Here is a 27,571-nt window from a genome sequence, read left to right as displayed (position 1 = left end):
TGGCCTTTACCCCATTTTTGACCTGTGCTTATTCCAGAAGAGTGCATTGCTAGAGGATTCCTGGAGAACTAGACACATACCTCTGAATCAAGAAAATTGCGAGCATAAACAAGACATAAATCCTGACCAGCAGTTAACACCAGCTAACACTTTTGGCACTGGTGAATCCGTAGCATAAGTGGGTTTTAGACTTCTTTACTCAGAATTTATATTTTGTTTATACCATCTCTAAATAAGTCCTACTACTCACAGTCAGTACTAAATACTTACTGAAAAACCTATCAGAAATCATGTCAGCTGTTCATTATATTTCTTGTTTCAAACAGGCTTGCTTACCAGCGCTTACATTTAGGATCACTTCCCACAGCAAGGCCATGCTTTCAGTTTCTAAGGCTCAGAAGTCCTCCCATTTGTGCAGGATGTTAACTTCGTCCTGAAGTTAAGAAAATTCCAGCCAAAGTTTCACAAGCCTGGGAGGAAAGGGTTTTTTTGCCTACATTAAGTTGCGTATGTTAGCACAAATACCACACCATAGATATTTTGACCACATCAATAAAAAAAAAATGCTCTGTCTCATTTACAATGGGGATAAGTATAGGGGGAGGACAATGACAATGTGGGAACAGCTTCAGGAAAAGCTTCATGTTCCATCTTCTGTGCAGGCAAGGATGATCAATTGCTCTGAATTCAAAAGTCAGAGTTCAATTCCACAGCCTTTTTTATCCCAGAGACTCCACTACTAGATCCAAACAGCACACAAGAAAAGCTTCCTAATTTTAATACAAGACACAGACTTCACCAGGGAAGAGCAAGTGGTAGGCACTGTCACTTGGAATCAGTGGTGAGAGAGGTAGAGATATGCAGAAGCAGGGGAAAGCAAAAGCCTAAAATAAACCGTGAGCAGGGAAGTAGAAAAAGATCAAAGAACACAGAAACGAAACCAAAGAGAAGGGGAGTGGTAAGATGTAGACGATATACAACAGATGCTGAGTTAAGAGCATCAACTCCAAACTGTTTATCATCTCATTATCCCTCAAAAAGTACAACAAAAATGAAGTAGACAGCACAGAAAACAGTAAAATAAATACTGCTTTTACAGCAGGATTGAAACAACATACAAAGCTATATAGAACCACATGCTGAATGGAAAACTTTCTCCGGTTACGTAGAATAGAAGGCAGCTACTGTCAGACAAGAAGTACTGGAGTGCCCAATATTAAGACGTGAGGTTGCTCTGAACTAAGACAGCTCAAGAGTCCCTGCACTTGTAAACCAGGCAATTGACAACCTGACATAACACACAGATAATTAAAAATCGACTCTATTGAAGGGTTATTCGTTGTGCTGGTGCCAGCTACTCTCTGCACTAAATGGAGGAGCCTGTGGGGAAAGAAAAAAGTCCAATAGCGTATTGGATACAGCATGTAGCAAGAATATTAAACTGCACAGGGAACCTTATTACAGAACTGTTTTCAACACTGATAATATCAAGACACCTAAAAAGCAAAACTCCAGAACACAGCTATTTCTCTGCATGAATTAAGTGTAAAGACCTACAGATTTTTTCCTCATGAAAACTACTATGTTTTGAACAAAACGTTAAAGAGACATCAATTTGCTAGTTCCATTAGCCACTATTCATTACCAATTAGAAAAGCACTGCCAGGAAAAAAATGCCAAAACGCTGTCAAAGTAGCTTGATGTGTCCATGCATTTATTTGCTATGCAACCCAGAGTGGAGCAATGCCTGGCTTACAACAACATACTGAAGCAGCACATTTTTCCAGGGGTGGGGGGGGCAAAAAAAACCAATCAATATTTATACACTATGCTTATTACTGTGGATTCTAGCACATAAACACCAAAGATTCATTTACCATTTTCTGGGGACATGAACCTTATTACTGCATAACCTTACTCTGGTGAGCAGCTTGACTTTTTGCCCTGCCATTCCACCATTTGAAAACAAAGTCAGACCAGCATTTATCAGTTTAATTAGTAACAAGCTTGACAATTTCTACTGAATTTCTTTACACAAGCAGTTTCTGGCAGAAAGGGAGCAAAAAACATTTACTTACCCTTTCCTCATGACAAGAGACTTAAACAGAAATGAACCCATGTCTGCAAATTTACATTGGCACTCAAATTTCTTAACTCATTTCACTGAAGTAAAAATCTATGGTTAATGAAGCTTTCTTTCCCAATTGAGTTTGCAAAACTCTTAACAAAAGTAAACCCCTCACTTCAGCAATTTTGATAACACTTTTTTTTTTTTAAGCTTCCTAAGCAGTAACTGTATTTTATGCAGAAAGGCAACCAAACTGCATGTATTTTGCACAAAGTTGGCAGTCATCCCTATAATTTTACCTCACTTAAGAGAATACATAAGACACAGAAGATAGAGCAATTATTTTTTTTTTTATTCCCCTGGTCTTCACAAGACCAGAACAACGCCTATAAATCTTACCTGTGGTTAAGTTATAAAAAAATATATTTTTGGAACAGGTTAAAATAGATACAATTCATCTGATGTTGTATAATTGCAACAGAATGTACGAGGCTGTACTTAGACACAAGTTGAACAGATTCAGTACGACACATTAAGACAACTGAAAAAACAAAGAATTTCTGTATTTTAAAATCAGTGATTACAAATTAGATACATATAAAGGTAGTAATGCTACAGAAAAAGATATACTAATGAAATAATTCTGCCAACTACTAAAGGACATGTTATTCATGTCACATGTAAACTAAGGACAGTGTTCTGCCACTCAAAAACATGCATCAAATTCTAGTACTAGTCTGTAATATGAAAGTACGTTTTTTAAAATATCAAAGTTATCTGAATAGTTATATTATGAATAATGTAGGAAATCCTGTTGCTGTACAGCAGCGACAACGCTGACAACAGCTACCATGCACCAGATAGGAATGTCAAAAAAGTGCAGATCTTTTTTAAAGAATGAAAGGAAGTATTGTAGAATTAGCAAACTATTATCTAGCATCTAAGAAATATTTGTACATGCATGTATTTAATTTTAGCATGCTTTCCCTAATTGATGCTACTTGCTGAAAAGTCATTCAGATGTGGTGTTCTACTTGCTCAAATTCATATCTCCTCGTAACAAGAAATGCCTCCATGTATTTACTAGACCACTTGCACCAATATGCTGATAAATACAGCTCTCAGTGTAATGTGTTCTAACTGATAAAATTAATTTTTTTTGTTTGTACCTTAGGCATCAGGAAGCAACACTACAGAAGTAATAATGGTATTCAGAAGAGTCAGAATTAACAAGATTAAACTATAAGAGTGCTTAACCTATGAAGCATGCTGCTTGCCAGAAAGTCAACAGAAGAATATAAAGACAAAAAAGTTGACAGTGACTCCTATTTTGCTTTATGTTTCCCTATATATATTTTGGAAGGTTATTCACCAACAAGAGTTCTATTCAGCTCCCAATACAGATGATAATAGTTCTGCCAAGACCATCATAAGACCTATTTGTTATACAATAGCTCAGTTTTCTTTAGACCAAAGCTTCCACAATTACTACTTTTTCTTCTCAATTGATAGTTAAACTACTTTTAGATTTTTTTAAGCCAGATAGTACGCTAGCTTCAAGTTTAAAAAATTTTTTACATATATTTATACATATGTATAAAATACTAAAACCTTAGCAACAGAGCCCTATAAAGTGAGGTTCACTGTTTCTGCACTTAGCTTGCCACCACTCAGACTGTGAATCATTGCAATCATATTGGAGTGTTTGTTCAATTCTTCCTTCTGTAGTTTTACAAGCGCTTCTTTTTCTTCCAAGCGTCCTTCCAACTGGGATTTTTGAACTTCCAGAGAAGATGCCTGCAGAAACAAACAATATGTTATCATTTCCTACATTATCAATTGAAAAACATACACGATACAGTGAAAGTTGAGTGGCCTGGCAGTGAATTTAAGCAAGTAAATAAAAAGCATCATTTTAAAATTCAGGCTTGTTTTAGAAACATCTATCTCAGCTGTACCTTTGGTGCACATGAATCATTACAGCTATTGCCACACTTTAAAACATTAGATACCATGGGAAAGCACCGACCCTCGTGTTATCATTGTCCCATTTAAGTAGACGCGTTCACAGTTAAGCCATCCACATTTCATTTCAAGCCCTGCACCATTAAATATTTACCATGAACAAGGGAAATATTTGCTACAAACTGGATAATGCTGCTTGGAGAGATTAGCCTTTGCTTCCACGGAACGGAAATACAGCAAATGCTTTGCCAGACTGCTCACTTTGCAATTGCTAATCAGTTTGCATGTAAAAACGAATCTCTGCCTTTTGAGTTTACAGGCAAGGACATAGAGGCTGCACTGAAGTTTTGGGGATTTTGTTTTCTTTTTTAAACGTTACCTGGTTAACTTGGTATAGCCAAACTGGTCTCTGTTTTGGAAAGAGACACTATTTTCTTAGAGATAAAAATAGATACTTTAATAGAATTTCAAAGACCAAAAAGAAAATCAGATGCATTTTGGTGCACACGTATGCAGCATGTATACCAGGGACACAAGAAAGGGGAGAAAGTATGCCAATCCACATTTTACGGTAGTCAAAACTACTAAAGAAGAGTGTTCTGTACTCTCTTATTTAATATTGCACTACAGGTGCAATTCCACCCCTCCCCAATATTATGTACTCTCACACCATGCAGCATTAGAACCTGACCTTAACTTCTTATCTTAAATTCAAGCTCAGCTACTCAAAACTCAAAAGGTATACAATTAAAGCTGACGTAATTTGTTCTTGTCCACTATACTGACTGCTTTAGTTTCTTTAGCTACTTTACCACTGAAATATTGATTTACCAACTGTATCAGTTATATAGATAAAATTCCAGTCTCTAGAATGCAGATGCAAATAATTCCTTACCTTGATACTCAGTTCTTTCCTTGCTTGTTCCGTTTTACTTAATTCCTTTCTAAGAATATCTATAGTTTGTTCCATATCTGCTTTTTCTTTCTGCTGAGCTTTCAGTTTTTCTTCCAGAACTTTTATTTTCTGTTGCAAGGCTTAAGAAAACAAACACATTAAAAGATGGGTTGCCAAACTTAGAAAAGAGATAGTGCATTACACAGGAAACAAGTTATGTTTTTTTTATTTTATTTTTATTTTTTTTTAGTTTCAACATGGCTGCTAATAATTGAATTACTGAGTAGTGCCACCTACTGCTAAGTTTTAGTAGTCGCTTCCAGTCATTTACGGACGAGTTAAATTAAGCTCTTGTAATTTGCAGTTCCTACAGAAAATAGTTCTAATGGACATGCTGTTAAAAGATCCTGGAGGGACACATGATGCTGTGCAGAGAATCAGTGAAGTCCATATAGTCTGTGAAGTCACATTTAGGTATCCTTTCAAAAAAACTAAAAATCTATATTTGTTTCATTCAACTGTTAAATTACATATCCCTGGCTAACTTCAAGATTTACGAGTTACTCAATAAGATATATCTACCTAACTAGAGCACTTAAAAACAACATCTAGGTAAGGGACTTACTTGCTATTTTGCCATCTCTCTCCTGTAGCTGTTGCTGTAATTCTTTCCTGCGATCTTCGGTTTCTACCAACTGTGCAGCAGTCCTAAAATTGCAGAGAAACAAATTTTAATGATCAAAATGAGATATACCACTGTTTTTGTGACCTAAGCAGCTAGATTTTTGTATCATTTCCAATTGCTGTCAGGAGCTTCAAATCAACAAACCTATGAATTTGCAGGGTGTGAGTACAGACAGATTTTCTTTCCCCCTCCCCATGAAACAGTCATTTCCCGTTTCTGGTCAGAGACACGGTAGAAATCACTGAAAAGCTTCATACCTGGATCTTAAAGACCAGAAACCGCTACCTTGGATTACAGCCATAAAGCATTCAAAATACCATGATAGAACTGAAATTGTCATTCAACCAAGTCAAGATTTACTACCATTAGTGACAAAAGCATGCTGGGCTTTTAGCTCTTAGTGTGCTCCTGGATCAACAATACCATTAGTAAAATCTGTTTCAGGTATTATCTATGCAAGCACATCCATGCATAAAGATTCTCCAATACTATTCTGAACATCTTCTAGATTGTTACACAACACTCAGCAAAACTGACCATTTTGCATAAGATATCGCCGTAGCCCATATACAGGTCTGCTGCAGCCCTCACTAGTTAGGATAATATTTAGTTTCCACAATCATTTAATATATAGGTACTGTCATCTACCAGCATTACAGCTGTAACCTGAGCACTTTATACTCTGTGAAGCTAATGTACTTTTTCCATTACTAGCTAACCTCATTTCTAAGGCACATTCTAACTGGCACTTGCCTTGCCTAGATGGCATCTACTGTCACTCTTGTTTACTCGTTTATCCACTTACTATTACCAATTTCTAAGATGCAGCCTCTAGCAAGAGAGAGAGGAGGAGTGTATTTCCATGGTTGCTATTTTATTTGTGGCAGTCAAGAATATTGATATAATTGCTTCCCTAACCTGCCTTTAAAAAGGGGCAGCTTTCATCAGAGTATCTCCCCAATTACACTGAGCTGCATACTGCATCAGTGAAAGTAAATGTTGAAATTTATTCAGTAGCAAACTAACAGAAAAATTTGCATACTAATACATTCGAATCAGAACTCAAGGCAGTGATTTGGACCTCTCTGATTACTGACAGGGCAAGAGCCTGGGAGGATGAAGTGAACTTTGCAAGTAAAAATAAGAATAGCATTTTATTTCTAAACTGAATACAAGGCCTGCCTATGAGCATATTTCAAAGATATGCAATATTAAGTATTAAATAAAACTTCTCTAATAGGAACCCTATTCCCTTAGTTACATCGTTGAAAGGTATATCAGACCTTTATTTTTAAGCCATCAAAAAGGAAAATAATCATAATTATCCCTCAAGAAGACATAACTAATGCTAGTTTTGTGGTTGAAGAATGACGTTTTATATCACAGACAGAATAACAGCCACCACTATTTCTGATATGATTTTAAAATGTATTAGTTTCGTAGGGTTGGGTTGTTTTTCTTCTGATCCAATAACATTGCAGAGAAGCCTTGCAGGCTAAAAGGGAATACATGAAAATCTTTGGATAACAGCATTTAAGAATTCAACAACCACCAAAAAGACACCTCCCGACCCCCCAAATGCACACAAGAATTGGATTGGCTTCATTACTCTTTTTAATTCCTACTGTCACTGAAGTCTCTGGGTATTCCCCCCTGCCCCAAACCAATACAGGTGTAAACAAAATAAACACCAAAGTAACTACTACGGATTTTCATTTAACATACGCATATAAAACTTGTAGCATCTTTTGCTTCCTCTAACTCCAGTTCTCAGATGTTACTTAAAGCAGAATTGAGAAATTGAGACTAAAGTACTATTTGGTTTTACTGTTTATCTTTAGTTTGCTTTAAAAAGACTGAATCGAACTTACCTGTCATTCTGCTGCTTGAGTGATTCATTTAGTTTCTTCATTGCTTCCATTTGTTTATTTAGCGAATTAAATGTAATCTGCAGATCTTTATATTGTCTCTCAGTTGTTTCATACCTAGAAATGAATTAGGGTGTTATGGTTGAAAAGTACAAGTGCTTTTGAAGAGCTTTTACTTTAAATAGTTTGTCAAATAAAAATACTTGACATCACCTATGCAATCATGCCACTGAAGCTAAAAGCAAGACGTTTTGGGGGGGATGGTAGTGTTTGGCTGAGAATTTTTTGGTGGTAGTTTGATGTTGGGGTGGTGTTTATGGTTAGTTTAAAAAAAATAAAACCTAACAGACTTGGAGGAAGGGGGAAAAAACCCACAAAACTAAACCAAGCTTCAGTGGATCCCTTACATATCCTTAATTATTAACAATCAGTAAGCAACCTTCCTCCAGTAGAAAACTCTTAGGAACTGACATAACATACGTATGCTTTCAGAAATTTGACATACATGAGCTGTTATAAGCTATTTGCTGTGATCTTTTAAAGGACCCCTTCGAGCTCCAGTTGTCTGGTGATACTAACACTGAACATACTGAAGACAATGCAATGTGCAATTAATACCAGTTTATGAAGCAGATTTCATTCTGTGAGCAAACATTTTTCTACTTCCCTTCCAAAAGGAAAATTCTCTTCCCTGATGTCAGTTATCTGATTGTTTTTAAGGAACAGTATATTTAAAGTGTGCAGATTGTTTAGAAATCAAGTCTTTCCTTTATAAACACATTGTAAGGATCTGAAAACTATTTTATTCCTACTTTGGAGAATTTAAAACTGTTAGATACTAGATTGAGGCTGGTTTATTTCACAGAAATTAGTCACATACATGTTCACAGAGTCTATGACTACATACAATTCAAGTGAAAAAGGAGGTACTTCCACAGTGACCATACTAGATACTTATTAAAGAAACCACATAATGGACACAAGTTTTATACAGCCTCCCTCAGTGACTCTTATTGGCAGCAGGATGCCTTCAAAAGTGTCTAATATAATCCCTTTATTAAGGCATTATTAAGCCAGAAACCTGCTCGCAGTTTTATCAGTTTCTTTGCCTTGCTGACACCTAGTGACGAGACCAACTTATGCAAGATAAAAAGCCAAAGTTCTTTTAAGCCTTTATTCTTCCAGAGCATATTCTATTTTCATAAATAGTTTCTATCCTTATGTACATTTTGTATCTCACATGTCCTATTTTTAGCTTAAGATCCAAAAGAAATAATGCTTAGAAATAATTTGGGACACAGAAGGTGCCTCCTTCCTCCCTACCTCACTTTTACCTAATTTCAGTCAAATTTGCTACGTGAGTGATCAAAGATACAACCTCCTACCATATGCAAACATACTGTATTGGCTGCTTCTCCAGACTATTTATAGCATTTCACCAAGACAACATATAAGATTAAGGAAAAAAGCCAAGAGTACAGTATAATACTAATAAAAACTAAGCATTGTTAATTCCGTTTCTTAGAGAACAATGCTCCCTTTTGTACACAGTTTCCTGAACTGGACCTTCAACATCTCCAGCTTTAGTTCTCACTCCATTTAACATATTAACTTCTTGAATGACTTAAGTTAACCTCATCAACAAGCATATAGAAGAAAAAAAATAAAATTAATTTTTCACTTAAGATAATGAGTAGCATGTAATGCTGCCCTTCTAATGTGCTTAGCTCAGTAAAGGGCTTTGCTTCATCACTCTTTGAATATGAAATATTTGCTTAGAGATCTTACACGCCTTACCTCTGAAGAAGATCGACAGAGGATTTTTTCAGTTTTTCGTGTTCTTCAGCAACTGTTTGTAATTTCCTGTTGTGTTGAAAGAGCTGTTCAATATCAGTCTGTGCTCTTTCAGATTCTACCTGCTGAGCTTTCAGCAAATCATTAAGTTCTTCATTTTTTCGTTCTGCATCCTTCAGCATTGCAGCAAGAGTTCTTGCCTTTGAGTGGAAAGACACCCCCCAACAAACCCCCCCCCACAGTTATAAGCAATTCTGTTTTGCAAGTCACTTTGTAATAGGCATATTTGAGGCCATAGATCTAACACTAAAACACCATCAGCTACATTAGGAAATGGATTTCTCTCACCTAACATTAACTACTAATTATTGCGTTCGCTCTAAATTCCCTTAGCTCCCTTTATAGACTGTCTGAGGGGGGAGGGAAGAAAAAAGTAAAAGTTGATACATTTTAGCTATGGATTTAGTAATCTGCAGCCCAATCCTTATTATAACCTTTAAAGAACACAAATTATTTGTAGTTTTCGATGCACACCTCAAATACATACTCCACAGAAGCAAGCCTTATTTGAAAATTCATCTTTGACAAGTGATTAAAAGGCACAAACAGGAAAGAGTCCTTCATATACCAGCAAATGCTATATAGAATTTTAGTAGATAACTTTATTAATTTTGAAATTACTACCATTAAATTAACACTAACAGTTAAGAAACGATAATCAGTACAGGAGGTTAGTTTTGTTGATCTCCTATAAGGGAAAGAACATACTTCCCTATAAGGGAAAGAAAACTGATCCAAAGAACAATTCAAAGGAAAACAGGATATTCATGACGAAAATTAAGACTTTTCTAACTTGCAAGCATAGCTTACAGCCAAGCAGTATAGAGTTTCCACACATGCTAATACAGTTAAAAGCTACTCAGCCAGTTATTACTCAGTCCCACCCCAGAGTCCCAGAAGGAATCCCCTGCTACTTACCTCGGACTCAGCCTGGGCTCTCTGACATCGGTACTGAGCCATCAGCCTATCAGCCTGAGCCAGAGCTAGTGCCTTTGCTTCCAAAAGGTCTTGCAGCCTAGTTTCTTTAGACTGTACACAGGAAGAATGTTTGTCATTAAAATTTTCTGAATGTACGGACAGCAACGTACCCATACACATTAGGTCGTACTCACGGCTAATGCCGACAGCTTCTGCTCATAGACATCCATTATGTCAGATATCCTCGTATCAGTGACCGGCTCCTTCATCTGTGGAAATGTTTTACAATTACTGTTACCGTGAATGTGTATTTACTTAGACAGGTAATGTGCGCCGAAAGAGCTCAGTAGTTTTGTGAATGCTGCTTGTCCACTGTTTTTTGAGTTCTTATTTTTATATCTGAGACTGTCGGCTCAAATACATACACCTGACTCTTGTGGAAAGTTTCTGAATAATTGAACTATTTAGGCTAAAGAAGATTCATCTGCAGAAGACTTTCAGTCCAGCACTGTGAAAAGGTAACATCACCACTCTAAAACAGTTCCCTTTGGTCTAATTTTGCTGGGGAATTAACAGTCCCCACATATTAACACCCAAAGTAATTTGTCCCAATATTAGCAGCACAAAATGCACATAACTAAAAACTGTTGTTCATACTCTGTGGCCTTCTCAACATACAGATGACCAGAAAAGGTTCAGGAAAGAATGCTACCCAGAACAGAACTTACCATGGTAACCCATTGACTTACTAGAGGAAACTTACCATATATGGTACAAGTCCTCCTAAGTGTTTATTAAGATATATGCCCAAGTCAAGTGGGAATGCTACTTGGTGATATCAGGGTATTTTTTCTTAGGCAGCACTACTATAACACCAGTTTTGAGCAGCTGTTCATATATGCTGATGCATGACCAAGAGCAAGCTATCCCAGCTATTCATACAATGAACACCTATTGAAAAGCTAACGTCGCTGCACCATTTTGAACCATTATGTAAGAAGGTTTTTTGCATATTAACAGTAGTCCCCACACAGCTCCAGTTCTCAGCTTATTTTCCTGTCCCTAAAATAGGAAACAATTATTTTCCTTTTCCGGCTTGCGAACCTGTCATCTCTATGTCCTTTTAGATATTATTCCTATAAGAAAAGCTACTTTCAGTTCCCTTCACTCTCTCTGTACAGTAATACTATTAAGTGTTTTCTCAATTATGTTGTTACACACATTTGAGCTTCACACAACATATGGAATGCACACAGAAATGAAGTACTGGATATTTTAAGTGAATGCGTATATTGACTTTTAAAGGAAAGTTCTACTAATTAGAAGGTCTAAGAAAAGATTCACTCAACGATTCATCAACAACTTTCTCCCCTCAAAAACTGAAGCAGCTTTACAATCTGCCACATTACAGGAAGCTGCTCCATTTGTGCGGTTAGGCACCTGTGGCTGCTTGGACTTACATTAATATATGTACAGCAATGCACCTACAGACTGTCACGTACAGTCCTAAAACGTATGATCAATGGGAGCATCCAGTGTCAGCATACTGAGTAAGCCAATGAAGATTCGCTCGACCTTTTTCGCTATTATTTTAGCGGCTGACTGGAACTGTTAGCTTGCTGACTTTCATTCTTATCAGTTACAACAAAGAGAGGAGGGTTGCAAAGCTAAGGCAATGCCACTAATACAGATATTAAGCTGTTATTGGGCACTTTCTGTTAATTTTCCCAATTTGTATAACATCCTTTTAAGCCAAAAGAAAAATAGAACAGTAATCCATCATTCAGTCTACAGCAGCTACAAAGCAACTAACTTGCTTTGAACAGAAGAGAAAGAGGAAATACATTCAGTACTTGACAGAATGGCTCATAAAGAAGTGCACTGTATGTGGTGCTTGTTTGAGTGTCTCATTCACCATGCATGTTGCTAGAGGGAAGCAAAAACTTTCTTCTGAAGTAATAATAGTGCCTTTCTAAGAAGGCCACAAAAATTGAACTGCAAATGCTAGTGTCAGCTACAGGCAAGAAAAGGAAAACATTTGTATGTGTGTTTATCCATATAAGAGATGCACTATACTCTAGTTCTAAAGCAACATATCATCTCTATTTTATCACCGCCTATTTCATTATGAAGTGGGGAGGAAAGGCTCCTTGTAGACTTCTATGTAATCGCGACTGTATCTGCCACCTGCCTCCACATCTGACAGCTAGAAGAGTGTGGGCAACTCCACTGGAGAAAGGGGTTTCAATAAGAAGCTCGGCTTCCGATGTAGCACAAAGAATCATCATTGACTTCTGCTCAGGAGCTCAGTAAAAGGAGCACATTCTAAATAGGTAGGAATCGAAACTGAACTCAACTGATACATATGCTACAGCTTGACACTTGGATTTTAATTTCCACCCCCCTGCAGTAAAAAAGTGCCAAATATTTTACAAGGGTATATAAATTCTACTAACCTCTAGTCCAGTATGAAGTTTTTGTATTAATTCCTGAATATTTGAAGTTGTGGATTTATCACTTGAAGGACAGGATGAAGAACATCTCACTGAAGTAGTGTTGGTCATCAGTGACTGCATTTGGATTCTTTTTGATGTGTGCTCCGTTTCTTGTTGTCTGTAAGCATTATTTGCCGCAATGCTTTCACCAAGCCTGTATATACATAAAGGCTATTAATGAAACAATTTGCTATGAATATCATTGCAAGGATTGAAGATGAGAACAATTTCAAAACATAATTAACTTCTATTTTGTTGCAAACAGATTACATAACAGTCACACTTGCATTATCACACAACATTAAGATGTAGTATCAGACACATGCCCAAACTGAACAGAAATACAGAAAGTAGAAAAAAAGGCCTGTCATGGCTAACCTTTAGAAACAAATGCAGTATCTCACTGCATGGTGAGAAAGGGCATGGTGTCCAGCTATTCTTGAGCAGAACAGATCATCTGTCCCTTACTAGTCTGAGAAACAGGTTATTTCCCATAACATTATTCAACGTAACTAGGCCACTGTTTGTAATTAGGAAGGTATTTAGTAAGAATTTTTATTAGGCACAAAAATAAGATTGAATCATGAAAAGGCAGAGTGCTACCAATAAGCCTTAGTTTTTCCTTGTCTGCGAAGCCATTTTACAATACTATATCAAGTACAGCACATTTCAAAATTTAAGTATGCAGATAAAAGTGCAATTGGTTAGAATTTGTACAGGGAAGAGAACACAAACGGTTAGACAGAAGTAATTACAGTACCTATATTCCAGTGTCTGTATGTAACTTGTAGTTGGCATTTTCAAGGCAGATACTAATGGCATGTTCCACACCAGAGAATAAGTCAAAAGAGCTGATTTTTGAGGCACCAGTCAAAAATCTTTTCCTCTCGATAAATGCCTTAATTACTAAGTTATCCTAACCACTTCACTGAAGTGCTGTCTCAATTGCTTCCTAAGTGAACAAAGCCTATTTTTAACTTGCATTTACAGACATGTTATTTGGCTATTCTATTGTACAACTCCAGGCATATTGGATTTACCAATCCTTCATTCTTTCAGCCAGACTATTTGTTACTGCCTATTATAAAAGTGTTTCCTATATCCACAAAAGACATCTGGTCTTGAAGTCCTTAAAAAGAAAAATGGGAATTGTTTGAAAAAAGCTCTGCTAACAAAAAGGAAAGAAGTTTTAGATTGGTTTTCTAGGTTGTAAAGACCGTGGTACAATTTAAGAGTGTTTTTTCCTATTTTATTACATCTGCAGAAGTAAGGACTCCATCAAATAGAGCTTCTCAATATTTTTCCCCCCTATTTGCACCACCTTAAATACTACCTGAACCGCCATCCGCTGTCTTATCGTATTCTGCTCTTTCTTGGAAGTTACTGCAAAAGGGTAAGCAAAGCTTGGGGAACTGAAGGGTGACACGTGAGACAGAGTTCAGTAGAGAGAGAAATCTGGTAGTCAGAATATTAGACACACGCCAAGTAGCAAGTTCCAAGCACAGACTTCAGACAAGTAAACCCTGAGGGATGGAAGTCAGTCCCTACTATGGTCTCTAGGACCTGATGTTAATTGAATACCATCAGCATTTGGACTACTTCCTCTGACCTTGAAGATCACTACTGTCTCTTAACTGCAGATAAAGAAGACAAGTTTTCCTCTGATGAAGTGAAAGTGGTATGCCAAGAAACATGAATATCACTAAGCCCATAAAAAAGTCAAATGCTACCAGCCTATCACAAAAATAAACTTACACTATGGCAGGAAAATCTGGCAAGGGTGCCGCCTCAAACAGTATTCTAAGTCCCACTTGGACTTGCTCTCTGTGGTCTGATGTTAAAGCCAGCGTCAAAGGCGTAATCAAGCGTTGATCCTAAAAAAAAGAAACTACTTTGGCCAAAACAAGATATAACAGTCAACAAAACAAAAAAAACCCCACGAAACTACCCAGACGTCACAATATCAAGGCCCATGAGCACAGAAGTGTTTTATTCAAAACCTAAGCTACCTTCTTAAAGTTCAGCCTTCTAAGTTTCTGAGCCTGAAGTCAACGGAAGAGAAGGGATTTTAAAAATAGTTTACAGTTCAGAGCATTTAGAAACATGTTTTCCCATTAAAGCCAACACAACAAATACAGAGACTACTTAATTCCTTCAAGTTTTCAAGCACTCGATTCCCATCATAAAAGGTCACAAGCTTAAGTTTTTTTAGGATTTCCTGAGGACTGTGAAACTCTCATTTGCTAAATTACACATTAAGTAAATGACATAATTCCCATTCTTGAAAGAAAATCCTCCAAAACAGCATGACATGTTTGACTGTCTGGATTACTTTTCCATCTACAGAGTAAATTGTTAAGGTACCATCTGACCAACAGTTACCAGAAACTGTTTCAACTATGGAAAGTCACAATTTAGATGTATATATTTAATAGTAACCAACCCCACAAATAATTGCAGGGTTGCGATAGCTTTTTTTCTAGTTTGCTACCTTTAAACTGAAATCCTGATGCATTCTTAAAAGGATAACTCTTACCAGGCAGCTGAAGTCTGATTGCACATGCATTGCTGAAATAAATGACTGAGTAAAAGCAAACTGCTCTTATTTTAGATGAATTAACAATGAAACAAAGCTTTAAGAATTGTGCCCAGGGGACTATATGTTCCTGAAGTTTTACCACTTCAGAGATAAGCATGCAAAACATTCAGAACTAAGACTACTGTAGTGCAGTGACACCTTCCTTCACAGATACATTTTGGTCATAAGACATATTAAAAGCATACCTGTAAAATTTTGTAGAAGCTGACCTCCATACCAGGTACATCATGCTTCAGTTTGCTCATAAGATCAAGTGTTTTCAAAATAATATCAGCAGCAAGTTTGCTTTTAAACATATAAATAGAAAAGCAAAGCAGGTGGGGGGAAAAAAAAAAAAGGGGAGTGATATTTGTCATATCAGCACTGATAAATAAATTCAGTTAATTTAAAAGAATGAATAAACACCATCACAAAGAAATCAAACATGACTAGCAAGGCAACAATGCTAACACCAAGAGAGATCACTGAGTTCCTTGGACATGCTGCTGAGCTTCTCCAGCATGCCAAGGATGGCAACAGTGAAGACCAAAAAAAAACCACTTTAAAGTTGAAAGTGAGGAGCATTTAATCATAGGTCAATTACATTACACTGGTTTTGGCCATATCTTTTAGGTATATCGACATTCAGGTTAATGACACTGAGTATATTCCATTTTCAGTGCAATAATTCCCCTCCCAACACTGATGTGTGATATTTTTTCAACTCTGGTTGCATAAAATAAAGATGAAACATTAGGTGCCATGAGCAGTTCTGGTAAGCTTCAGCTTGGATAAGCTTGAGCTACTGCACGGGGTTTAACGTCTTTGTTCCACATGAACTCCAGCTTATACTGAAAACAATATCTGAACGTTTAAGCTAGGTTTTACTTATTGAACTGACCAGCAACATTACTTTCTATTGCCACAAAAATACTAAGTTTGACTTAAAACCAGTATTGATTTACATGCAATTAAATGGTACTTTCAACTACAATATACTTTCCATTGGAACAATATCACAACTCGCATACAAGTCTTGCTAAGTTACATTTTAAATAAATTTGTGAGCTCACCACATTTTAGAGTCCACTACTTTTGTCCCAAAACCAGTATCAATCCCGCTATAGGTAAATTGGTGTTCTATTAGAGACGTGCATTGGCTGGCAGTCAGTACCTTCGAGGCACGCATTTTCAGTATGTCATCTCTACAGAGCAGTAGACTGAGTTAAGAATAAACTTAATATACCTATGCTTAGGTGTTGGCACCAAAAGGCAACATTTTCTTCTAATAAAGGACACAAAAGTTAGGGTATCAAAGCACAAGAGCCTTCAAAATCCTTTTAAAAGTCAACTACACAAACCTCTTAAGTCATGCTTAACTCACAAGCCAAGCAAGCCTCACTTTTCAATTAAAACACACACTTACTTGGAAACAGACAGCTAAGGGAAACCACAATAAAATGAGTAGCATAAAGAAAGATGATAAACAAGAGGCAGTGAACAATCAGTCTTTAGTATAAGAACTAGTTATCTAGGAGTGAACTAGCAAAGAGAGTTCTTTGCAGAACTCAGCTTAGATGCAGGACTATGTCCTGCCATCACGTCCTTACTACATGACACTGAACACCAAGGACTCCAAGAGGGGTATAAAACCATATCATTCCACATTATTTTTCCTTATTTCACTGATTATTTGCCTGGGAGCTGCACTTGACTTAGCTAGGCAAACATACTATACCGATCAAGAAGATGGCCACCAAAACTCCCCCTGCAATTTCAACAGAAAACACTCATCTTCATTTTTGATCTTCAAAGTGTTTCTATACTGTTGAAGAGTCACCACATTTTATCCTGCACACTATAATACAAAGTAATGCCACAGCGATTAGAAAGCTACTTCAGGTCTTTCAAGATGATAGTCCTAAGTAAAATCAGGGCAGTTATTGTCATTAAAAGCTATTAAAGTACCCCAAGATGGACATTTCTTCTAACATCTTAGAGCAGATCATGGTGGAGGAATAACAACTTAACTGCCAATAGGCACATAAAAAGGATATTTGTCAGGACATTAATAGCCTTGACCATTCTTTCACACTTTTTCTTCACTAATAGCTCATCCACAATCTGTTCTGGCATCTGAAGATGATCAAGAAGAACAGGCAGCAAAAGATCCACAAAGTGCTCAGCTGAGGCACTGTTCCCAGTATTAATAACATCCTGTAATAAAGACATTTTATGTCAATATTTAAAACTACAGAACAAGGAAGCCAAGCCTACTCTACCCCTTCCTCCACCAGCCTTTCTACCTTTCCCAGCTTCTTGCTATTTCAGGTTTAAGACTGATCAGTATCATAACAGAGGAGAAAGTTTAACAAAGAGCACAGGAACAGCAGAAGCTTCCTCACTTCTACAAGTCTGAGAAAGCAATTCTTTGGTAGCTTTGTATCTACCTCATGACTTCATGAGCCACCCATATCTTCCACTTAACTTTCAACATAGACATATTTCTAAAATACAGCATATCTTTAAAAGAAAAGTTGTTTGTATTACAAAGTATGGAATTCTAGAACAGGAAGAATTTTATTTCAGGTATATTTTTACATGCTATTTTTCAAGTAAAATCCTAATAGTTGTTTAAAAATAAATTAAAAATATAGCTGCTAAGAAGCTCTTTAAACTCAATTATCAGCCTTGGTACCTCAAAAATCTCCTTGAATAGTTGCAATGCTAGAACTGCACAGTCTTCATAGCCTTCCAATGGCTGGTTTGAGAAGTGCACCAATGCAACAGACGGTTCAAAAGTCTTTGAGCGAGACACAAATCTGGTATTTCCAGAGACTGGCAAGCCAGATGGTTCCAGTATTGCCTGCTGCAGGGTATGACGCAGTTCTATCACAGAACAGAAGGCAAGCAGCAGCTCTAAGATCTGTGTCAAAAGAATCAGAGTTCAAATGCTTTTAAATCAAGTACTTACACAGAAATTGCAACTCCTGTAGCACAAGTCTAAAGAGATATCTAAGTTCTATGCAACTCCTTTTAGCACTTTAAAGTTTTCTGAATGATAGTTTTCTTTCCTTAAAGCCAAGTCATCAGCAGAAACACAGTTCATTGGACTGGTGAAGGTTTGTGACAGTCAGTATTCAGTGTATTCCTTTCCCTTCTTTTTTAAGAAGCACAACTGCTGGCTAGCAATCTAATAAGCGTATACACTCAGAACGAAGAAGAATGAAGAAAGCTACGGAAGGGAAAATATTCTGAGACAGAAATGGATGCACATTCAGAGACAAAGAGGAAAGCACCCAGGCAAGTTCCTTGTAAATATGGTTTCTAAATAAAACCAATAATCAACAACCACCACCACATATGCAGAAATACTAGCATTTATTATTTACTATCATGTGAAACACATTCATGAAAAAAGCTTAAGAATTGTTTCTCAGATGTATTTAGCCCAAATGTTTTCACAATATTTCATATTTTAGCCTGTAGCAACAGATAGCCAATATTTCATTTACATGAAGTGGTAGTGAGACAAAGTTGAATGCAACAGTTAACCACTTAACCAATCAAACCATCAGTTTGTTCAACAAGTATGAAAGAACTTATTCTAAAGGCTTTGAAATTAGCATCATGGCTCCTGATCATCAGTTCAAAGTCTGAGTAGTATTAATTCAAATTTTAGCTAGTGAAGTGGGGTACACACTGCATTTCTAGTGGATTCCAACATTTCTTATTAGCCAAAGCACAAAAGGTGTTTATGTTGGCATTTTGCCCTTAAATCTGTTGCCGAAAGCAGACACACGTAATCTGGCAAAACACCGAACCATTACAAATTCAACCTGACAGCCTTTTGAATAACTAGAAAATATAAACTTGGTGAATACCATAAGCCACTTAAGAGTCCTAAAGTCAGTGTATTTCATTATCAACCCTTGTACACAAGGAACCTACTTTTGACTACAGAAGTGGAAATAGTTTAGGAGTTGTACCCTCTTAGTCTTAAACTGAAAAAGTATAAATACCTTAGATGATGAATCAGGATCCTTTCCATGAAGAAGATCTAAAACTTGACCAAGGCATGAAGTAAAGTGCTCATATCTACAGCATACATAGAAGAGAAAAAAAGGAAAACAAGGAATTTCACCATGCTCAGACATTTATACTGAGTGATGAATTCAAGTGCCCTGTTCTCCTTCTTACTCCCAAACACTTCAAGTATAGTGATAGTTTTGGTAATGCAATTTCTATTTAAAATAGATTAAACTTTAAAAATAGCAAATTCCTTAAAATAAGCTAAGGTTTTCCAGCCACATACTGCTAGATTTAGATTGAAATTCAGCAACTAAATTCTCCTAGCTGAATTTCCAGAACCACTAGTCAAACTCTCCATAGAGCTACTCTGTAACACCCTCCAGTAAAATTATTACTTCAACCATACTATTGCATGTCAATATAATATAGGCCTGTAAAAGGCAAGACAGCTATTCATCAAGTTGTCTGACTACTGATACTGTCCAGACAAAGAATTTCTAAACACAACTATTACATATTCCTTAAGTGACAACGAAAAGAGACAGATTTTGATTCACACTTCTATGTGAAATCAGTAACACAAGAATTCTTTAATTTCAGGTACAGCAGTTATAATCAACTGGCAACATTCAAAAAGCATCTAGGGAATTTTTTTCAATGTTTGGTTCAGAATACAAATAGCATACAGCAAAGGAACTGAAAGAGAACTTAGGAAAAATATCCTGTACTTTAATAAAGTGAAGCCATACCTGGTAAGATAATGTGCAATTTTGGGATTCTTCAGAAGATCTGTGAGTAGATCAACAGAGTATTTTCTTGTTAGAGTACCATCTCCATTTACAACAATATTAAATATTAACTGAAATGTCTGATGGATATTTCGAGCGTGAAAGAGCTGAAAGGAATAAGTTATACATGAATACGTAGTTGCTTTGCTGGGTCTCTTGCTTATTAAAAATAACTGGATTAAAACTAACTAGGAATTAGAATTTTATTTTGCCAGTGTGACTATTAATTTTATCTAGAACTTAAGAACAGAACAGACTTCAAAGTATCACTTACTTTTTCTCCTACTTCTTCGTTTAAAGTAAGGCTTGATAATACTGAAAGTGCAAACACAACCATAGTCAAACTACTATGGGCCAGGAAACTTATTAAGGTACGATAGAAACTCTTCACATTATTCTAAAGCAAAAAAGAGAAACATAGGTATCAAATTTTATTCTGTTCTATAAAACATCAAACTTACAGACTGTAAATATTTATAAATAAGCCATACAAATAATCATAATAAAAATATATTAGAAAGTTAACTCTTCTCTAGGAAACCTATTTTCATGTTCTACTGCACAATACTGGTGTTGATGTCAATGACTAAATTCTCTGTTGAATTTATATAAGGAAAAATTAAAAAAAAAAGCAAACCAAACCCAAGGGAGAAACGCTATCATTATTTTAAAGAAAGATGAGAAAGTCATTTTGCTGAAGTCTCTAGTAGAAAATAACCACTGAAAATTGACCCCCATTCCTTGTCCGCTCAGTGATCAGATCTCACAATCGTTCTGCCTTCCCCACCGCATTTCTTCCAAGGTAAACAGTACAACATTCACTGCCATGTAGATGGATTTGTATTTCTGAATGGAAAAATAAGTTATGTTTGCACTGATTTATGAAGAGAATGGAACTGAGTAGCTCAGACACGGATGTGTATTTGAGGATTCAAGGGCCCTGACCTGACATCAAGATCAGTGGCATTTCATTGATTTATCTTTTAAAAAGCAAGTCTTTCTTGGCCAAAGTTAGTGCAGCTTACCAAAAATCCAACTACATATTAACAACATTTAGTTTTTCTAATGAGGAATGCTCAAGTTTTAAATTCACCTTTCATTTGCAGACAACAGTTGCATAAATTGAACACATAATAGAAGCTAGTGCAACAACATATCAATGTAGAGAAGGAAAGAGAATACCCAACTTTCTGCTCTACTGGTTATTTCCTCCAATATGGGAGGAAACAACTGCCAACTCTGCAGAACATACAGGTCAGGGTTGTTATTATTACCTGCCCCCTCCAAAAAAATTGTATAAGAGATATAAGGTAAGGCCCCAAAATAAGGTAACCCTCTTTTGCCCTCAAACCAGAGGATCATGCCACAAAACCAAAGCTCTTACCAAAGATTTTATCTGAGTTTGAATAGATAAGTTGTGACGACAGAGATTTGCCAGGAGTCCTAAACACGGTATCGTTAACTCGTCTTCAGTGGACTGACTTAAAAGAAAAATCCAGAAATTTAAACAAAGATGGTTTTATTAAAGCATCCACAATTAGTTACAAGGGCTGGGAGACTTTTTATTTTATATGGTGTTTTCTTTTGGTTTTGATTTTTAATTAGACACCATTCCACCAAGCAAAGCAAAATCAGATTGCAATCCCCCTAGCGTGGGCAGTTTTTAACTGAGCACATCTTTAGAAAAACAGTATCGGAGATAGGTGCTATCAAAAGTCCTTTATTGCAGGTGCTTTTAATAGTCACAAAATTCATATTAACCTAACATAAGTCTGCTTCTAATGACAGTCAGGAATTTTCTCATGGCTTTTTTCTGTTTTAGCTCCCTACTCCTGGGGGTGTGGGGGTGGGCTAAGAGGACAATTAATATTCAATCACCCAAAGTCCCACAATCGTTGCATTTGACAGTCTGTAACAACATGGTTTTCAAAGAAAAGCATTAACTTCAGAGCAAAAATGCCACAGTTCACTCTGGAGACCTCAGGTTAATCTGCAATATGCTAGTGGCCTTCAGTCAGTTTAGAAACCTAGATAGATATTTCCTGTAAGAAAAGACAACTAAGTGCATACTTACACATGATGCAATAGAAATGAAATTAATTCATCAATGTTGGCACCAGCGCAAAAGACCGGAACATTGTAGGTTAGCCTCTGCAGCAACTGAATACTCTAAGGAAATAAAAAGCTATTCACATGTCTTTCCTGTAGCATCTCACTGAAGAATGTTACAAGCTACGAAAAATTGTCAGACTCTGTAACATAACAATTACATGAACTGCTGCAAGCACACTGAGTAATATCCTACCATGCCGATGTACTTACTAAAAGCCCACACAGATGAGTAAAGTTTTATTTTGACAGAGGAGTTACCATTTTAGCCCATCCAATTTTCCTCTTTTCCTTATCATCAAGTTCTCCATTCTGTCAGCAAGAGAGGGACTTTGTCCTACTGAAAGATCTAGAAGTTTCACCAAAATCCAAAAAGCACTTTGCAACCTCTTGCAGGAAGTATTTTATAGGAGAACAGGTGTGCTGTAAAGACTGCCAGCAGATCTAACGGTAGTAAAGTCCTTCATACAGCATTCTTTCATCACATAACATAACTGAGTTAGTGTTAATATACTCAAACATGACACAGCATAGGATAGCAGCTGAAACAAAATCTCATCGTGTAAATAGCTGATATAAGAGCTTAAAGGTCTTATAATTTGATCTATTTGATAACTACAACATCTCTGCCACTGACTAGTGAGTCACCCAGATCCCAAAGTCTTCTGGTACTCCTAGTGCTTAAACTGTGAGAAAAGTGTTCTTTACTGGATGCTTGACTCATTTTCCACAGAGTAAGGGCAACAGAACTGCTAGCAAATTCATTTTCTGTGTGACCACAGCTAGCCAGCAAGTACTTACTGAAACCTCAGAACCACGTATGACAAAACCTGTGTATATTAAAAAAATAAAATAAAGAAAGTTTTGCCCAACTTTACTGTTCAATGCACAGAAAGGACAGGTTAAAATAGGTGCAGTCAGAATGTGAAGCGTCAGGTGCTCACAAAAAAGAAAGAAAAAAAAAAAGCAATAATGTCTGCACTTGGCTCCTAAGAAGTAAACTTCCATCAGCACAGCCACCTTGCATTCAGTGGCAGGTAGTACTAACCAGAGGGAAGGAGGCATACATGCCCTGCAAACCTTCCATGAGAACTGTCAACTACAGCTTTCCTTTCAGTCCTTCACAATTATTTGTCAAAGTAGATTAGATAAAACAATCTCCACACTTTTGTTACAAACACTAGGAGAAATAACTAAATACGTTAACAGGAAAATAACCTTCCAAGCTCTCAAGCAGCTATTTCTTTTTTTCATTTTTTTTTTTGTTTGGTTTGTTGGGATTTTTTTTAATTAATTAGAGCAGGTGATAAGCACAAGCAAGATTAAAGAGAGAATACAAAGAACTCTATGCAGTGTTAAAAGCATATCATACTAGCCTCATACAGCAAATAAAATATACAGCTTAAATCAACTTTTCCTCAACACGTTATTTCAGATAGAGCTTTTAAAGAGTTATTATAAGCATAGAATATAATATATAGCATGTAACAGTAGCCAAATATTATTAAGCAGTATTTCATGTTACCTGTAATAAGACTGGGTCGCTAAGATTAGTAGAACTTCGATGAACCACTCCTGCCAGCACACTGGTCAGATTGTAGGTATCCTGAAGAGCTTCTCTAGTCTCATTGTCTAAAGCTAGAATTTAAGAATTATTAACAAAACCCCCATCTAATAGTAAAAGCAACTGTTGTATTAGCTACCAATCTGAGCAGAAGCCAAAGTCTTTGACCAGTTTTTCATGTATATTTCACATACAACTACAAATAAATCACAGCTCCTATGCACTTGTATCTCTACCTTACTTCTGAACTTACAGTTAACTGAAACACTAATACTTTTCCTTGAGATGCTTGGACACTGAAGGAACAGCCTTCCTCCTACCTACAAAGTTTTAGTTCCGTTTGAGATCTTGAAACCTGTTCTTAAAAGGCCTTAAAGCTTAAAAATCAATGACCTCAGTTTATCGCTTCACACTATGGCAGGCAAGTAGACTAAAACTGGTACCTTGATAGGGTTATCTAGCAACAGTTAAATAAAAAAAGCCACTTCTGCTTAGGCAGTCCTGGAAGAGATATAGCAGACGAGGATGACAGGTATAGCAACAGATCAGCACAGGAAGACTAATTCCTGAAGATTTCCAGACCCAACAGATTGGAAAAGATAGTTAACAACCCCAGCAACAAATACAATTTTACAGTAAGTGTTTCAAAAACCTAAAAGGAAGCTCAAGGAGGCTAAAAACTCCAAGAACCAGACAAGATAAGCAGGAGTTCATCATAAAGGACTCAAATATTGAATAACTACACATACACGATGAGAAACTAAGCAATGAAGGGGTAATTTTTCCCTGTATGTGTAACCTACATATGTAGGTTATGGTGAGCACAGAGCTCCCTAGACAATGAAGTCCTGCTTCTGCGAAAAGGGAGAAGAAAAAAAAGCATCTCAAGAAACAAGTAAGAGGCACTAGAACCTATTTCATAATTGGGAAACTTGAAACACACAGGCGCAGGCCATTAGAAAGCGCAAACTGCCACCCAACAAACACTCCAATGGGAGAGTTAAACTGAAGTGATGACAGTTGTTGATGTAACATGGCTTCTCCCTATCTTTGCATCCCCTAAGCAGATTTCTTCACTTCATTAAAAAAAGGTAGTCTTTTCAAATTCCAAAAATCAAGGACAAGAGGGTAATTCCTCACTCTACTCAGTGAGGAAACAAATTCTGACAAGCATGATCATTGTCATTTCACAGTGATGACTTAAAATCAGCTTCTCATTGTGATTTAACATCTTATCTGACCTTGTACGTACAGACAAGCTCAGACAAGCACTCCACTACAATGAGAAACACTTCATCATTCACACTTTATGCATTTTTCCAAGAACTTCACCACCCATGCCACAGAATCAGCACCTGTCTTGTCTTCCCTTTCCCGGGCCAAAAATAAAACGTTCAGATGCAAACCTTACCTAGCTGTGATAGCAAAGTAACCACAGACAAGGTTAGAGATGGGTTTATATTACGGTCCTCGAGGAGTTCTACTAGGCAACTGAGACATTCACTTGGTAGAATCTGATTCGAAGCAAATAATCGTGTAAGCTTCAGTCCAGAGATAACCTGGAGATGAAGGAAGAACAGCAACCTCAATTACGCAGCTGAAACAAAGTATTTAACACAGAAGTCAAAGCACAGAGTTGTATTAAATAGATTTTGTCATATTTGACAAACCAAGAATGTAAGTGCCACTCTAAAAGGACATTTGTATTCACATTTGCTGCAAAAAAAAAAAAGTTTCGGAAAAAATCTGGGTTTCATTCCTGTGAATTTGTTCCCTATACTCTTGCAAAGTACCAAGTTTATACTGTGATAATTTATAACTATAGTGGGGCTTCTTTTCTTTGCTTGCTGACAGCAATCATAGTAACAGCATTCTTTTTAAAGCATAGCTATAGTAGAGCACAACTTTGTATTTCTTCACACATTGAACAGAATTAATACCAGGTTATTCTTCCTACATGTGTTTTACCATAGATAAAAGATTTATCTAATAAATATAAAGATAAAAAATTATTTATTTTTAGAAGAACAAACAAACAGATTGCTTAACAGAAACTTAGTAATCAGCCTTCAGCTCAGCCCAACAGGCTGCTTTCTAGAGATGTGGACGGGAACCCAAAGGTGCCACTGCAGGAAGGATAAGCGGTAACAGGTAGTGCTGCTTTGGGAGCACCCTGTGTCTGAGATTAAAAAATGGAACCTGAGTTCAGGAAAGCCCATGTAATTAGACGCTAAAAGTGATACACCTGCACACCAATACAGGCAGATACAAGTTATGCTTGCATACCAGAGAATACAATGCTGGTTCTGCATATCCCCTGTATACCTCTTTACAGTGGATATGGAGAAGAAAGCTAAGCTGAATACTAACTCTTATGTTGATATTTTAGCAATTACAAAAAAAATAATCTATATTTGAAAAGGGTACCTTGCAGATTAAGCAGTTCAGCCAATGCATTAATCTCTCGACACACCAAGGGTGCCCACGGCAAAGGCTGTGGGGAAGGCTCTGCCGGGAGGTCAGGGGCAGGGACAAGGACAGGCCTACCCCTTCCCAGAAAACACCTTTGATGAGGTGGTGCATGAAACTGGGAAAATCCAGATACAAGACCAGTTCGTCATTCAAACGCTATTTTTAAATTGGGAAAATAAATGATCCTTGTGGGGCAGAATTCAGGGGATACGAAAAAAAAAAAAAGGCCTTCATAAGGCACGTTATGTGCTTCAGCCTCTGTGTTTATAAACATACTGCATACATCCGTAAACACACACAAACACCACAAAACATTACGATACAGTACACAGTAATAGTCCAGGGATATAGGTAAAAATCGGAACGCTTCTTCAGTCCGACGGCCTCTCTCAGCTACCAGCTCCCCTGGCGATCGGTCACCGGGCGGGTTTCCCCGTCTCCGGCCGCCGACCCACGGGGGATGAGGCGGGCCCGGCCGGGACGCCGCCAATGAGGCCCGGCGGGCAGCGGGGAGCTACGCCGGACGAGGCCCCGGCGGCGCCAGGGCCGCGCTACGGCCGCCCAGGGCGATGGTAGCGGAGAGGAGCCCGCCGAGGCCCAGCCCCGAGAAAAGCCACCCGAGCCCCAAGCCCGATGGGACAACACGGCCACCCCCGCACTCCTGGCCGCACCGTCCCCCTCCCACGGCAGCCCGGGAGCCCCAGACAGGCGCCGCTCTCACCTCCAGGCTGCGCTGCAGGAGCGCCGCGTTAGGCGGCGTCTTGGCGGTCCGATACTGCGAGGCTGCCAGGAGAAGGGACTTCATACAGGCCAAGGCGTCCATAGCGTCTCACCTACCTCCTCACAGCCGCAATCGACAAACGCCACTCGTATTTCCCGCTGCCGCCGCCATTTTGATGGCAGCGTCCACTGAGGAGGAGCAGCCGCCTGTCCCGCGGGGCATGACGGGAGACCACCTCGCACCGCGGGGGAGGGCAGAGGGGCGGAGTCATTGTGGCGTGTGCCTCGGCCGTCGGGGGTGCCTCGGGTTCGGCTCTGGGGGGTTTTACCATCTGAGGGAGAAGCGGGAGAAATTTAGGACGTGGAACCGCTTGAGTGTGAAGCCAGCAGCCTCCTGCCTGCGGCTGTCTGGCCTCTCCCGTAGGCAGGGGAGGTAAGAGAAAAGGGGTAAAAAGGCTCCCGGTCTGGGGCTAATGCCTCGTTGAGGAGAAAAGGACAAGCTGTGCGTGCAGGGCTGGCCCCGGTGCAGGTGAGGCGCTGGTGAGAGGCAAAGCGAAGTG

The 27,571-nt window shown here is 37.8% G+C and overlaps 1 protein-coding gene across 1 annotated transcript; it reads right to left on the bottom strand.

Moving 5' to 3' along the window:
- On the bottom strand, nt 1-27,203 carry CIP2A (cellular inhibitor of PP2A). Its single transcript, XM_054187936.1, has 21 exons — nt 27,013-27,203; nt 25,231-25,378; nt 23,781-23,893; nt 22,221-22,315; nt 21,531-21,627; nt 20,421-20,543; nt 20,108-20,253; nt 19,349-19,424; nt 18,025-18,252; nt 17,384-17,543; nt 16,400-16,541; nt 15,533-15,632; nt 14,504-14,622; nt 12,710-12,902; nt 10,448-10,522; nt 10,254-10,364; nt 9,279-9,475; nt 7,485-7,598; nt 5,554-5,636; nt 4,929-5,068; nt 1-3,865 (listed from the first exon to the last, which is right to left on the bottom strand). Exons 1-21 carry the CDS (start codon nt 27,112-27,114, stop codon nt 3,695-3,697), a joined length of 2,733 nt encoding a protein of 910 aa, XP_054043911.1. The 5' UTR covers nt 27,115-27,203; the 3' UTR covers nt 1-3,694.
- Nucleotides 27,204-27,571: the final 368 nt, after the last annotated feature.

Source organism: Rissa tridactyla, chromosome 1 (genome assembly GCF_028500815.1).
Source record: "Rissa tridactyla isolate bRisTri1 chromosome 1, bRisTri1.patW.cur.20221130, whole genome shotgun sequence".
NCBI classification, from domain to species: domain Eukaryota; kingdom Metazoa; phylum Chordata; class Aves; order Charadriiformes; family Laridae; genus Rissa; species Rissa tridactyla.
Note: the sequence above shows the minus strand (reverse complement) of the source record. Positions and strands in the feature narration are given on the sequence as shown.

Coding starts and splice junctions, on each gene's coding strand:
- CIP2A (XM_054187936.1), bottom strand. CDS start 27,114: ATGGACGCCTTGGCCTGTATGAAGTCCCTTCTCCTGGCAGCCTCGCAG. Junction 16,542..17,383: donor GGCTATTAATGTCCTGACAA/ATATCCTTTTTA, acceptor AACTCAGTCTAC/TGCTCTGTAGAGATGACATA. Junction 10,523..12,709: donor AACTTCATACTGGACTAGAG/GTTAGTAGAATT, acceptor ACATTTCCACAG/ATGAAGGAGCCGGTCACTGA.